The sequence below is a fragment of the Peromyscus californicus genome, unplaced genomic scaffold (genome assembly GCF_007827085.1).
Source record: "Peromyscus californicus insignis strain IS unplaced genomic scaffold, ASM782708v3 Scaffold_12__1_contigs__length_115047231, whole genome shotgun sequence".
Taxonomy (NCBI): domain Eukaryota; kingdom Metazoa; phylum Chordata; class Mammalia; order Rodentia; family Cricetidae; genus Peromyscus; species Peromyscus californicus.
The window spans coordinates 80,407,206-80,421,572 of record NW_026294413.1 but is presented as its reverse complement, the minus strand read 5'-3'; the positions used below and the strand labels follow the sequence as shown (position 1 = coordinate 80,421,572).

At 37.5% G+C, this 14,367-nt stretch overlaps 2 protein-coding genes across 4 annotated transcripts in view; one reads left to right on the top strand and one right to left on the bottom strand.

Annotated features, from left to right (window-relative positions):
* Adk (adenosine kinase) overlaps positions 1–14,367 on the bottom strand; it is a 409,106-nt gene that overhangs the window by 230,383 nt on the left and 164,356 nt on the right. The window lies entirely within an intron of this gene.
* On the top strand, positions 11,302–11,733 carry LOC128107797 (60S ribosomal protein L7-like). Its single transcript, XM_052734201.1, has one exon. It carries the CDS (start codon positions 11,302–11,304, stop codon positions 11,716–11,718), a length of 417 nt encoding a protein of 138 aa, XP_052590161.1. The 3' UTR covers positions 11,719–11,733.

Genomic DNA, 14,367 nt, shown 5'->3' with positions numbered 1-14,367 from the left:
CTAGATTATGTGGGCCTTGTTGGTATAGTATGCTGTGGATATCGCTCTGTATAAATAAACACTGATTGGCCAGTAGCCAGACAGGAAGTATAGGCAGGACTAACAGAGAGGAGAATTGAGGGAACAGGAAGGCAGGGGGAGAGACACTGCCAGCCGCCACCATGACAAGCAACATGTGAAGATGCCAGTAAGCCACGAGCCACGTGGCAAGGTGTAGATTTATAGAAATGGGTTAAGTTAAGATATAAAAACAATTAGCAAGAAGCCTGCTACGGCCATACAGTTTGTAAATAATATAAGTGTCTATGTGTTTATTTTATAAGTGGGCTGTCGGACTGCCGGGGTTTAGCGGGACCCGGAGAGAAAACTCTCCAGCTACAATAGTATCAATTTTAGTTAGACTGTAATAGGATGCCAGTGAATGATTTTAAAGAACATCAACTTATCAAATGTACATAAGGATTTCTTTTGCTATTTCATGTAATAAGATCATACAGGAAGGGAGGGTGTTAGTCACAGTGCACATTTAGTTCAATGGAAAAGCCTCTGAGCTTTACCTTTAAACTGTTCCTAGATTTCAACTGCTTTCCGTAAATTCCACTCTGGCTATCCATCCATCCTACTCTACCTTGCTAACAGGATCACAACAGTTTCCTAACCTCCTTGCTATCACCTTTAGGTACATACAGATATCCCCATCCTTTAAAAACATGAGAGCATGCCATTCATCTGCTCAAAACTCTACAATGATGCCCATTCATCAAGAGACAAAGTCCACAGAAGCCTAGAAAAGGCTCTTCTAGAGCTCAAAGCCAATGGGACTGCCTCTTAGCCTTAACTCCTTCTCCTAACAATAATATTTGGGTCCAACTACATTGAACATTGCATTGCAAGGATTCTGAAGTTTGGCAAGTATGCTCTCCTTCAGCAAGTATTGGCCCTTTACTAGATAGGGTCAGTGGATACTGTGCATGTCTTTACTTACTCATCTTTAAACTCTTTATTCAGATAAAACCTCCTCAACGAGTTATGCTGTAAAATGTTTCCTTTAATTTAATATTCTCATGTTCTTCTTGTCCTTATTCCTTATCATTTTTTGATTAACACCCCCAAGGGATAGCTCAGCAGTTAAGTGTGACTGATAGAAAATCATAAGGACAGGAGTTTGGATCCTAGCACCCAACAAGCTGGCTGTCCTGAAAATGGTGGTTAACTCCAGCTCTGAGGGATTCCACACCTTCTTCTATGTACACAGACAGACAAATAAATACGTCAACGAGTGAATTTTTCTTTTTTTGCATTTATTGGTGTGTGCTCGTACAGTTACAGTAAAGCTGTGGAAGTTAAAGGACAACCTGTCCAACCCTTCCCTCTCCCTGGCTCTTATCACCGTCTATCCTACTTACGTTTACAACCATTATATTATCTTTCCCTAACAAAAATATTAGGTTCATTAAATCAGGAATTTGTTTTTATTTACTAGCGTATCTTAGCTTTCAGGACAGAGAAAATGAACATTATTTGATGAACAATGTTGCTTAAAACATCAAAAATGAGAAATTATGAATGGTATAACAGATAACAAAATTTTATTTGATAACAACTATCACTGCTGCTAAAATAAGATTTTATAATATGAAAACAAAATATGATAACTATCAGATGTTTATATTATTTAACATTGCATCGTATTACCCCATTTTTTTTAACAGCATTAGAACCTATGTAGTTCTCTAAAGTAAGGAAAGTAGTAAACTATCAAAAGGGTAAAAGCAGAATATCACAATCACCTAGAGACGCAAAAAATGCAAAAGCATAAATGATGTGGATAATTACAAGAAATAATTCAATCATCATTGTAAACCCTGAGAAATACCTTATTTTAGTTAAATTTATTTATTTATTTTTAACTTACGTGTATGTGTGCATTACAGGCATACAGAACTGTGAAGGTGAGAGCTGGAATTATAGACTGCTGTGAGGGGCCACGTGGGGGCAGGGAACTGAACCCTGGTCATCTGCAAGAGCAGCGCCTGTCTTTAAGCTCTGAGACTCCTTCTGGCTTCTACCATGAAATATTTGGATAGAAAACTGTTTATCTTCCTCTTTCCCCCTCATCTGACAGGTTAGCACGTAGCCCTTGACCTTCAAATCATTTTGCCTCCATTCTCCAGTTTCAGGGATAGAAAGAAAGGACACTACCAAACCTAATTTGTCATATTTAGACAGGTGAATGGAATCATTTAAGCATAAAATAAAAGGGTATTTAATATTTGGGTCATAGACTAAAATGATATTTGGCAAAATGTTGATGAATATTGGTACTAAAAGACTGGATAAGTACACGAGTTTCAGAACACTATTTTATTTCTGTGTATATTTGAAATTTCTTGGAATAAAAAGTTAGAGAGCAAGAATACAGGATGAAAATCGTGATGTAAGATAAAAAGTCAAACGTTCATCCCCAAACATTATTATTTTAAGAATGTTTGGTGTCTGGTAGAGCATTACCTTAATCCCAGCACTCAGGAGGCAGAGGCAGAGGTAGAGGCAGACAGATCTCTGCGAGTTTGAGGCCAGCCTGGTCTACATAGTATGTTTCAATCAGGACTACAGACTGAGAGGCTGCCTTTCAAAAAGTTATTTCACCCCCAAAGACAGCCTACAAATTAGAGTGTGATATAAGGAACACATCAACACGGCTCTCAGCTCTCTCCGAAGCCTCCTTTGTAAAAAGTGAATTCTGAAAAGGATAAGTAATAATGAGGGTAGGGAAGAGGGATTTTTCTTAAACTACGTATTACACTATACTATTTAACAAATGTAACTGAAACAGTTTAAAGAAAGTTTCCCCTGTCATATTTTTACCAAAAATGTAACGTGAAATAAAACAGGAACAAAAGAACAAACGCAGAAATATGGTGAATTCTGCTATTTATTCCAATAACTTTAAGATAGAAAGACTTTCTAACTATGGCATGAACATAAAATACTATAAAGGAAGATACTATTGTCCTTGATTTAGACTTAAGACCATTATTTTTAAAAAAGTGCTTATAGGGATATATGTGTGTGCATGCATGCATGCATATATCTGTAGTACTGAACCATTCTCAAAGGGAAGAGGAACACCGAGAAGGCGAGACATAAGGAGTGAGTCTCCAGCATTTAGCAAACATAAAAGCTATTTTCATGAGTTCCTGACTCTGTATTGAGGATGCTACTGTTAAAAGAGATTTAAAATGAAGATGCTATAGTCTTTCAAGAAGTTCCCAGTGACCACTCTCAAAGGTGCTGCTGAGATGTTTACACTATACAACATTGCACCTCCACTCCAAACGGTGACTACACTTTGAGCTGGACTGTCCTCGGAAGTAAATAGTATCATCATACTGCAAGTACAGAATCGATGGTTATTTGAACCAAAAAGACAGTTATCAAAGGCTGGGCTACACCTCTGCAGAGGCCACGCTTTAGTCTGTCACTATGTGTTATTGCAAAACATTCATTTTCAAAAACAGGAAATGGTACCAACACTGTGACAGTAAACATCTGTATTCTTATCATGAGGCATTAGGCATGAGTGAAACCTTGATGGGTTTACCCTTAGTGAAGAAAACACGGGAACAAAGATATCAACAGTGCGACAACTGAAGAGGGGCAAATGAAAATGACTAGAAAGCTTTCTTCTTCTTAAAATGTCTTTAAAAGACTCCACTTTCATACGAGGAAAAGCAGAATGGTGATATAAATGACAGGGGATGGCAATTTATCCTTTTAAAATAAAGACAACTAGAAATAGCTTCGTGTTTTTTATTTTATTTGGCTATTGTTTGGTTTGAATGCAATTGGCCCACATAATCTCACAGGGAGTAGCACTATTAGAAGGTGTGGCTTTGTTGGAGTGAGTATGGACTTGTTGGAGGAAGTGTTGTCACTGTGAGGCAGGCTCTGAGGTTTCCTATACTTTGGATACCACCCAGTGTCTCAGTGGACTTCCTGTTGCCTGCAAGCCAAGATGGAGCCAGCACCACATCTGCCTGCATGCCGCCACGCTTGCTGCCAACCCAATGATAACAGACTGCACCTCTGAAACTGTAAGCGAGCCGCCTCCAATTAGATGTTCTCTTTATATGAATCGCTGTGGTCATGGTATCTCTTCACAGCAACAAAACCCCAACTAAGAAAGTTTAAAGACACAGTCACATGTTAGTCCATGCTGGCATTGAAAACACCATGTAGTCAAAGATGACTTTGAACTTCAGGTCTTCCTGTCTCTACTTCCCAAGGGCTAAGAATACAAGTGCGCCCCAGGGATAAGTGAATGCTAGAAATGCTGCAACAATGGGGTCCTGTAATTTAGTCTTTAAACATAAATTAAAACACATGGGACTCTTTAAAATTTTTCCATTACATCTGGGCGGTGGTAGTGCACACCTTGAATCCCAGCACTCAGGAGGCAGAGCCAGGTGGGTCTTTTTGAGTTGAAGGCCACCTTGATCTATAGAGTGAGATCCAGGACAGGCACCAAAACTACAGAGAAACCCTGTCTTGAAAAACAAAACAAACAAAAACAAAAAACAAATAAACAAAAAAAACCCCCAAATTTTCCATTATATTTACTTACTTATCTATTGCATACACGTATGTGTGGGGATTAATGCATGCCATTGCACGTGTGTGGAGGTCAGAGAAATGAGATCTCTCCTACCTACTATGTAGGTCCCAGAGATCAAACTCAGGTTATCAAGCTCCATAGCAGGTGCTTAAAACTGCTGAGGTATCTTGCCAGCTCATGAATTTTTTTAGTGTGAAAAAAATAAAAATAAAAAATAAAAAAGATTTATGTGCAGAAATTCGAAGGAAAACTTGATACCTTAGTTACAGTATCTCAAAATCAAAACATTACTAGGCATCCAACATGGAGCCAGACACTTGATCTAATAATGTCTATTAAGAGCATATTATATCTAAGACATATCTGTGAGGGAATAATCATGAATAAAGCCTTGACAGGGTTACAGTTTAGAGAAAGAAGTATGAAACAAAAATACCAAGAACACTACAACAGAGGCATAAAGAAAAGATTCTGAAAACAGCATGGAGTTATAGAAGTGTCAAAGAGAAAATGATAGATATGCTGATTCTTAAAGAACAAAGATTTCTACCAGTTCACAAAAAAGAAAAGCAAACTAAGGTAAATTGCATGCGGAGAACTTTATGTTTCAAGCCACACAGGAACACTCTGGTCACAGCTTACATAGGCAATCAGTAAACATGCGGTCCTTAAGAGCATATTTTGTGAAGGACTGGTGCATGACACCAAGAAGCAGGCGGAGATCTGGGGGTTACAAGACAATTCTGTATTTCCGAAGGATAACTTACAACAATGCACAGAATTCTGAAACAACACGGGGAAACAATTCTGCAGGTCTCTCACAGTTCTGCAGCACTTCTAAGCAACTCTGGCCTGGACTATCTTAAGATGCAAGTATAGCAAAAAGCCCTAAAAGATGAAGACAGTATCTTCATTATGAGCGGAGGTTGGGATACTTTCAAAATATTCTGATAAGGAGGCTTGAGGGTAGGCATATCCAGAGTCAGGATTCCTCCATTGTAAGTACACTCTACAAGCACAGATTCTGCCTAGACTCACCTCCATGGTGCCCCTGGTGCTAGCAGAGCCAAGGTGACCCAGTGGGACAGATGATGAAGTTGTACCCACTTTAAAAAAAAAATCCTAATTTGTCACCTTGCAAAATGCAGGGTAAAATCCAAGTTACTTCACTTAATGAGAGAGAAGGACAAGGCAGGGCAAAGGAAGACAATTCTAGTCAAGTTGGCATTATAGGAAAGAACCCAATCATAACGGAGCTCAGGAAGTCAGTGAACAGGGGGTAAAAATTACGGAGGCAGAACTGACAAGTTCTGGGACTGAGTAAGTGAGACAGGGGAAATGCAGGTTGAGTCTAGCTTTAATCTATCTAACTAGATGACTGATGGATAATTTAAGAGCAAGAGCAGTACGCTGTGAAAAATCCAGAGAAAGCAGAGATGAGTTCAAATACATAAAATTATAAGGGTACTCATGCAGACACAACTACCAGAACCCTGGAAAGGTTGTAGACCCAGACAAAAGTCAGAGGGGGAAAACCTAACCAACCCACAGGGTAAAACTGAATTTCAAAGAGGGTCTGTAGAGCAGGCTGATGACTTGTCAGGAGAATCAATCCATGGACAACTCCACTTCAACAATACTGAGATGTTATTTGCATTTTCTCAATATGGATGCATTGACTTTCATAGCTCAAACTCATGCTGGTGCTAAAGAAAGAATAAAGGTGACTGAATAAAGTCCTATGACTACTCATTTGATTCTTCACAACCATGTACTCTTTTAAGACACTCATTTTGCAAGAGGCAGTAAAATTCATAGAGGTTTATTAAACATTGACCCTCAAATGCACATTCAGAGTGGAAAATGGCAAGTACAAAGGAAATGCAACAGCCTCCTAAGGAAAACCACTTATGAGGTTGAGTTTCTACAGAAGTAGCTGCTTTTTCATGGAAAAGTATTTCTACTTGAAATAATGACTGGCAGACAAATGTTAGTTATTCAGACTTAGACATTTGGCAGACATTTTCTTGGAAAAGAAAAAAGTAAGCCTGTCACTTAAAAAAAATACTGTCAAGGTTTATTGCTAATAATAAAATTTGAGCTTTCATTTGAAAATTATAATCATGTAAAAGCCACATCTACCACAATGAGATTCTCAATACTTAAAGACTATTTTCTTGAGATTGGTACTGGTATTGAAAAATGACATATTTTACAACGGTACCAAGATATGCATAATTTAATGAATAAAAAAAACTACAAATGACCAATGTATTATGGTAAGAAAAAAAATCACATACACATAAAACTAAACTATATGTATTAGATACACATAGATACATAAATTTAAGTTTTTCTGAGCTATGGTTTATACAATCACTTATTTAAAGTCAATAGTTCAACAGTGTTTCAAATAGCCAGAGCTGTGCAAGAATCACATCAATTTTAGATGTTACAAATACTGCAACATCTGCAAAAACAAAACAAATATGAGTTGGTTCCATCATTAGCCTATTACAAACAGTGCTGCTATAACATGTGCAGGCAGGGGCAAAATCAGTTTTCTTCAATGAAGTGTCACTGGGTATATCAACCATATTCCTGGGCTGTCCTCATGTTCAATAGTCCACCAATACAAAATGGACTCTGTATTTTCTCTGTGTTTTGTTGTTTGTTTGTTTAAGGTTTGGTGGGGTTTTTGTTTTGTTATGTTTTGAGAAAGACAAAGAATATAAGGTGGGTGCTGAGAAAGAGGAGTATTTGGGAGAAAAAAGATTATTCAAAGTCTATTATATGAAAACTAAAAAGATTTTAAATTGTCTACATTTTTTTACTTTCATTTTTCTTAAGTGTATAGTAGACTGCTAGATAATTTGGCAACTCTATGTCCAAACACTCAAGCTACACCTTGTAATAAACATTCTTACCAGCAGTGTATGAATGCATCCATTTCAGCATAAGGTTTTTAAAAATCGCTATCATTGTGACAATTGTGGTGATATTTTATTTGTGTTTTAATAAATAAAGCTTGCCTGGAGATCAGAGGAAAAAGGTCAGCCATTATAAGTAAACAAAGAAGTCAGGCAGTGGTAGCACAGGCCCTTAATCCTATCACTTAGCAGGCAGGATCTCTGTGTGTTCAAGGCCACACTGGAAACAGAGCCAGGTGTGGTGGCACACGCCTTAATTCCAACACTAGTTAACCAAAGAGGTCTGGAGGTCTGTACAGACAGATAGGAAGTGACAGAGCTGGGCAAGAAGAGGAAGTGATGCAGCTGGGCTAAGACAGCCGATGAGAGAACAGAACAGAAAAGGCATATACACGTGAGTATACAGAAGCAGCTCTTTGGAAGCTCCGGAGTTGGGGCGGTGAGGTCAGCTCGTGGTTTGTCCTAGTCCTCTGATCTGTCTCTCGGGCTTTAACCCAAATTTCTGTTTCTGTGTCTTTTATTTAATAAGACCATTCAGAAATTCATCTACAGATAATAGCCGTTATAAACAGGTACACAAAGCTACCAAATCATGGCTGATTTCAGCTCCCTTGATAGCCAGTGATGCAGCCCATCCTTCCATGAACTCACTGGTATATCTTCTTAGAAAGAAAAATCTATTGAGAGCCTTTGGCTATTTTAAAATTGAGTTGTCTTTTCATTGAGTTTTAATAAGTCTCTATATATTCAAGAAAAAAGATAGGACAGAGAACATTTAAAATTTAAGTTGTCCTTTAACTGGGTGGGGGGGGGGGGTGCTGTTGGCTGAACTCAGGGTTTCCTGAATACTAGGCAGACTCTCTAACATACAACTACCAGATGGAAGCAATCCTTTCAAGCACAAAACTTTACATTTTTTCTTTTATTGTTTCTATCATTACATCTAATTTTTTATTGTTGGCAAACTCAAGCTATTCCAAATATCTTCTGAGAGTTAAGTCTTTCACCTACTTTGAGTTAACTGTACATGTGACTTAAGGACCTAATTTCACAGACAGTTGTCCCAGGACCTTTAGAAGAAAAGACTATTTTCTTCTATATGGTACCAGTTATGGTACCATGTTAAATGTAACATGTCTCCCACAGGTTTATTACCTGGAACACTACACCCTCAACTAGTGGTACTGCTCTGGAAGATTGCGGACTCTTTCTTACATAGAACTGGGCTAGAAAATGCAGGCCACACCAAGTCTTTAAGGTAGGAGCTACTGGCACAGCTTCCTACTACGCTAAAATCTGACAAGTGTTAGCCCAAGTCCCCACCCCTCCAGACTAAGCTGCTCACAATGCCCTTCTTGCCACGATGGACTGACATCCACTGGAACTGTGACTCAGAGGAAGTTCTTCGTCCTTTGTTTCCATCATGTGTTTTGTGAAAGTGAAAAGAAGAGTAAATAATATAAAACTTTTGTCAAAAATTTGTCTGCCAGAAGTAAGGTAACCCATTTCTGGACTTGTAGATTGAATCATTGGTCTGAATGTCTATCGTAATGTCCATACCACAATGTATTTGTTAGTACTGGTCGATAAATCAGGAAAAGGGAGGCTTATCAACTGTCCTTTTCAAGATGGTTTTGGCTGTATTGCACCTCTTGGTATCCATATGAATTTTAAGAGCAGCAGGCCAAACTATTTTGACAGAAATATGATTTGAAAGAATTACCATAATAAAAAAGTCAACCTTTTAAAACATGAACAAATAATGTCTTTCTATTTAAAATCATCTGATTTCTTTCAATAATGTTTCAGTTTTATAGGACATAAATTTTACATTTCTCTTGGTAAAATTATTAGTAAGTACTTTCTTCCTTTTGAGACTTTTAATGGAGTTCACTTATGACTTCATATTTTTTCTTTTGACTGATACTCTTGTAAATTCAATTACTTAGCACACAAATGTTTCCCCAATCTATATACTTTCATTTATCCAGGTAAAGTGACGGTGAGAAGATTTTAGGTAAATTCATAATTGTGCAACCACCACCACAATCAATTTGAAGCAATTTCTCACTCTAAAGAGAAAGCCTGTATGCTTTAACAGTTAGTTATTCCTCGGCTTTCCATCTCTCCTAATGCTGGGCAGCTTTTTCCAACATGTAAACATGACACATAATAAATGCTCCTCTACAAATTCCAAAGTTCTAATAGTACATATTGTAAGTGATTTCATTTTAATGTATCATCAAGTGTTACTTTAAAAAGGAAACAACACGATAAAAACTATTAATACCATTTACCATTTACTAATATTGGCAAAACTATCCTGAGGCTAACACTTTAACATATATCCCCTTAATATAAATCACAGACTATGTTGAAGTCAACCTATTCCGCAATCATCTAAGTGCTAATCACACATATTCTAAATCCACCTCAATCATAAAACATTGGGACAACTGTGTATCAAAAGAAATTATAGAAATCCCCCCCCCCAAAAGTTCAAAGATGTCCTTTGGTAAAATTTTGGAATTCGACCTCAAAAAAATTAAACTATGAAATATATAACAAGAAAATAATTTAGTCAAAATTTAGAATATTTCAGCTAGTTATGGTTTCCTAAGAAATAATAACTGTTAGCTAGGAAATTAAGTTAGAAAATTAACAATCTATAGCACATATTGGTTCAGAAATGTTCAGGTATTTATGGAAGCTGATATATTCTTTGATTAAATAATGAGTTGAAAACTTTGACTTGAGTTCTAACACATCATTTAGTGCTATATGAACCTAATTTTATAATAAAGCTAAACAGAAGTGGGGAAAGAAATATTCTTATTGTCTTAATCTTAGTGGAAAAACATTTGAGTTTTTTGAAGTAACTATAATACTACTAGTGATTATAGGTTTTAGTCATAGGATAGAAGGCTCCACTCTATTCCCAGTTGTGCAGAGATAATTTTTGAGGATTGGATGGTAAATTTAGTCAAATGTTTTTTTCTGATCCTATTACAGTGTACACATGATTTTGCTGAGTTCGGGTGGAGTAATCTACTATCTGTTGTGTTATTTTGCCAAAAAGAAAGAGCCTCACATTCCATCAGTCTCAAAAAGTGAAAACAGACATTTGCTAATGGCAGTAAACTATGAAAATATTTACCTGATACTTATCAAACAACTCTACTTAACTATCAATTAAAAACAACATTGTAATTCATGCCTACACAAAGTATTGCATTCCACATATTCACTCTATAAGGGACTTCCAGTCTTCTAGCTTTTAGGAGCACTGAAGAGCATATTAACAGAATGCCTAGAAAATATTTTAAGCTGAAAAATCAGCATCAAAGAGCATCAAAATGCAAAAACGTGGCACCAAAACACAACAACAAAAAACCATTTCTTTATGATAGCTGAAACAGGCAATCAGAGCACAACACCAGTTTTTGAACATAGAAGTAAAACAACTAAAGTTTTCTGTTGCTTTGAATGTTTGTAAATCACTGCAAAAAATGAGTGTTGGATCTACAGCTAAATGTAAATTAGTAAGTGAACTCACAAAATGAGAACTACACACACACACACACACACACACACACACACACACACACACACACACACACTCACACCATGGCCTTTGACAAAATTCTAAGTAAGGGTTTGTAAGCATTTTAGAAAGGGGAAAAAATAAAACAAACAAACCTTTAGTTTGAGTGGATTTATGGAACTCCTAAAGTCCATTCCAACCAATAGTCTATGAACAACAGTTTAAAATTGCCAGGTGGGACCTTTGTTAAGCTCAACAAGGCTTCAATCAACATGCTGAGGATTGTGGAACCCTACATTGCCTGGGGGTACCCCAACCTTAAGTCGGTGAATGAGCTCATCTACAAGCGCGGCTATGGCAAAATCCATAAGAAGAGAATTGCCTTGACAGATAATTCGCTGATTGCTCGATCTCTTGGTAAGTACGGCATCATCTGCATGGAGGATCTGATTCACGAGATCTATACAGTTGGAAAACGCTTCAAGGAAGCAAATAACTTCCTGTGGCCTTTCAAATTATCTTCTCCACGAGGCGGAATGAAGAAAAAGACAACCCATTTTGTGGAAGGTGGAGATGCTGGCAACAGGGAGGACCAGATAAACAGGCTTATTAGATGGATGAACTAAGGTGTTGCCCGTGGTATTTTTGTAATCTGGTCAGTTAATAAACAGTCACAACTGGCAAGCTGAAAAAAAAAAAAAATTGCCAGGTGGGGCAGGGAGTATACCTCAATAGCACGAGAGTTAGCTAACATGTTTGGAACCCTGAATTCATACACTTCCATCCATAATAACCAAATACACAGAAACAGAAAACTGACTAGCGGATGTCAAGTGGGAAGGGAGAAGAGAATGGGGAAAGACGCTCCTCACAGGCATGCAGTTTTCTGTTGGATTGTTCAAAGAGTCATGCAATGACAAAGAAGGGATGCCCTCTCCCCCATGTATAGTTCATAATGATGTATTTCATGTAATAAATTTTATGTAAATTAAACAATATATAAAAGAAAGCCAACATTGTTTTTATCCTAAGTGGCAAACACCACATACTATCCAGAAGAGTCTAAAGAGAGTAATAAAATAAACTTTGATAAGATTTTCAGCACTGACTGTAGGAGACCCAGATTGGTTGTTGGAAATACAAAGGAAAAGTGTTCTTTTAATAACATAAGTGAGTAAACTGGAAAAGGGAGAAAAGAATGTCAGAGAAGGGTTGTTGAAAGTGGTGATGCCCAGACAGATTTTCACATGACTTCTGGGGAGACTAAGAAGAGGATGTCACAAATCACACCTGTGGCACTCCAGCTACATAATAACAGAACCCACTGGAAAAAGCTGGGATCCTTTTGGAAGAGATTAGAAGACCACAAAAATGTGACGGCCTTGGGTGAAGATTTAAGGAGGAGGAAGAGAAACCCTGGAAGAGTTGCAAGAGCAGGGATTGCCAGTCATGGAAAAGGATCAAGATGAACTAGGACAGGAGGAAATCCCAGAGGGAGAGGTATCACAGAAGATACTCATGAGAGAAGAGGTTTCAGTACGGTAGTGGGGTCCACACTGATGCCACACATACATTAAATGAGGGAAGAGGGGAAGTGGTTCAGTAGATTTGGTATCTGAAAGGTCATAGGTGGTTCCAGCCAGCGGGTTTCAGTGAAGGGATGAGAGCATTAGACAAGAGATAAGGAAGAGTGGATCAAGAAGTTCAGCCAAAAGGGAAAGAAGAGCATAAGATGATGCAGGAGAGGGTTTTCTTGTTTTTTGGTGATTTTGGAGCATATTTATAGAGGGAGAGAGCCTAAGTTGAGAGAACTTTTAAAGCATGAGAAAAAAATATAGATGACGGTTCAGATGATAAGGAATATATCTATTCCTGAAACACTAGATAATAGCAAGACAGTCCAAGCGTGAACATAACTAAGTATGACTATATACTAATACTAGTATATGTGTTAATGACTCAGTGATTACTAAGAGAAATTGACAGGTTGTCTCCTATGAAAAGAACAGAATCTGAGCAGGAATAAATTATCATAGGAAATTCTAAAGAAAATAAGCGAGGAGGCTGATGCTAAGGTTTGAAAAATGACTCTTAAAGGCATATGTGTCAAAAGCTTGATCTCTAGCATCTGGCCCTGTTTCGAGGGGGCAGAAACTTTAAAAGGTAAGACCTGGAGGAAGGGCCACTAGGAAGGCCTACCTTTCTCTAAGTGTCCCAGCCTTTCCTCTTTGCGTTCTCGCCCTATATTCTGACCATGAGACACTGTGTGACCAGACAAGAGACAGAAACCTGTAAAACCAGGATGCTAATTTTTCCTCCTTTTGATTATCTCGGGAATTTCATAACCCCAAAAGAAGGCTGAAGGCTGTTTCAGAATGGAAAACATTGTTTTGCTTCTGTAATACACACTATGACAGTATGCAAGGCAGCTAGAGGATTTAAATAGTTTCCTATCTCCTATCACGAGAAAATGTTTAGGTATTTATCTATGTGTATATGAAGAGGTTTCCATTACACAAGTATATCCCTGATAAAGGAACCATGCTTTTGTATAAAGTATTACCTACATGTTTGAAACATTCAACTATTTTTCTGAGCACAAACTTCTTCATGTAATCTCTGTATGTACCTGTGACAACAGACCTTGAAATAAATGAACTGTAGTTTTAAACTATGTACAGATAATTTTAAATAAACTGCTATCATATTATACTATTAAAAGTCTATATTAATGCACAAATAAGGACTCTCCCATAAATGTTCCACAATCACAGACAGAGTAACTTGAAATAAGAACTTATGGATGCTGGGTGTGCTAGTGCACACCTTTAATCCCAGAACTCATGAGGCAAAGGCAGGGCATCTCCATGAGGCCAGCCTGGTCTACAAAGTGAATTTCAAGACAGTCAGGGCTGTTACAAAGAGAAACCCTGTCTTGAAAAAACAAAACAAACAAACAAAAACCCCAACAATTTACAGATAGGAAGCAATTACATAGCAGTTAATAAAAACAATCCCCAATTTTAGACTCATTGTGAGATTAAAAACAGATTTAGTTTTTGAACTTTTCAATTATAAATACATTGTGAATTAAGCCCAATATTTTACCTTGCATTACAATGTCAACTATTGAGGAAAATGTCCCACAATAATTTCTCTGATTGGTAGTTAATTGTCAACTTGATCAAATTTAGACTCACTTTGGAAATAGGTCAGTGTGTGTGCCTGTGGTGGAAGTGGGAAGAAGCACTCAGTTTGGGCAGCAGTATTCCTTG

Coding starts and splice junctions, on each gene's coding strand:
- LOC128107797 (XM_052734201.1), top strand. CDS start 11,302: ATGAACAACAGTTTAAAATTGCCAGGTGGGACCTTTGTTAAGCTCAAC.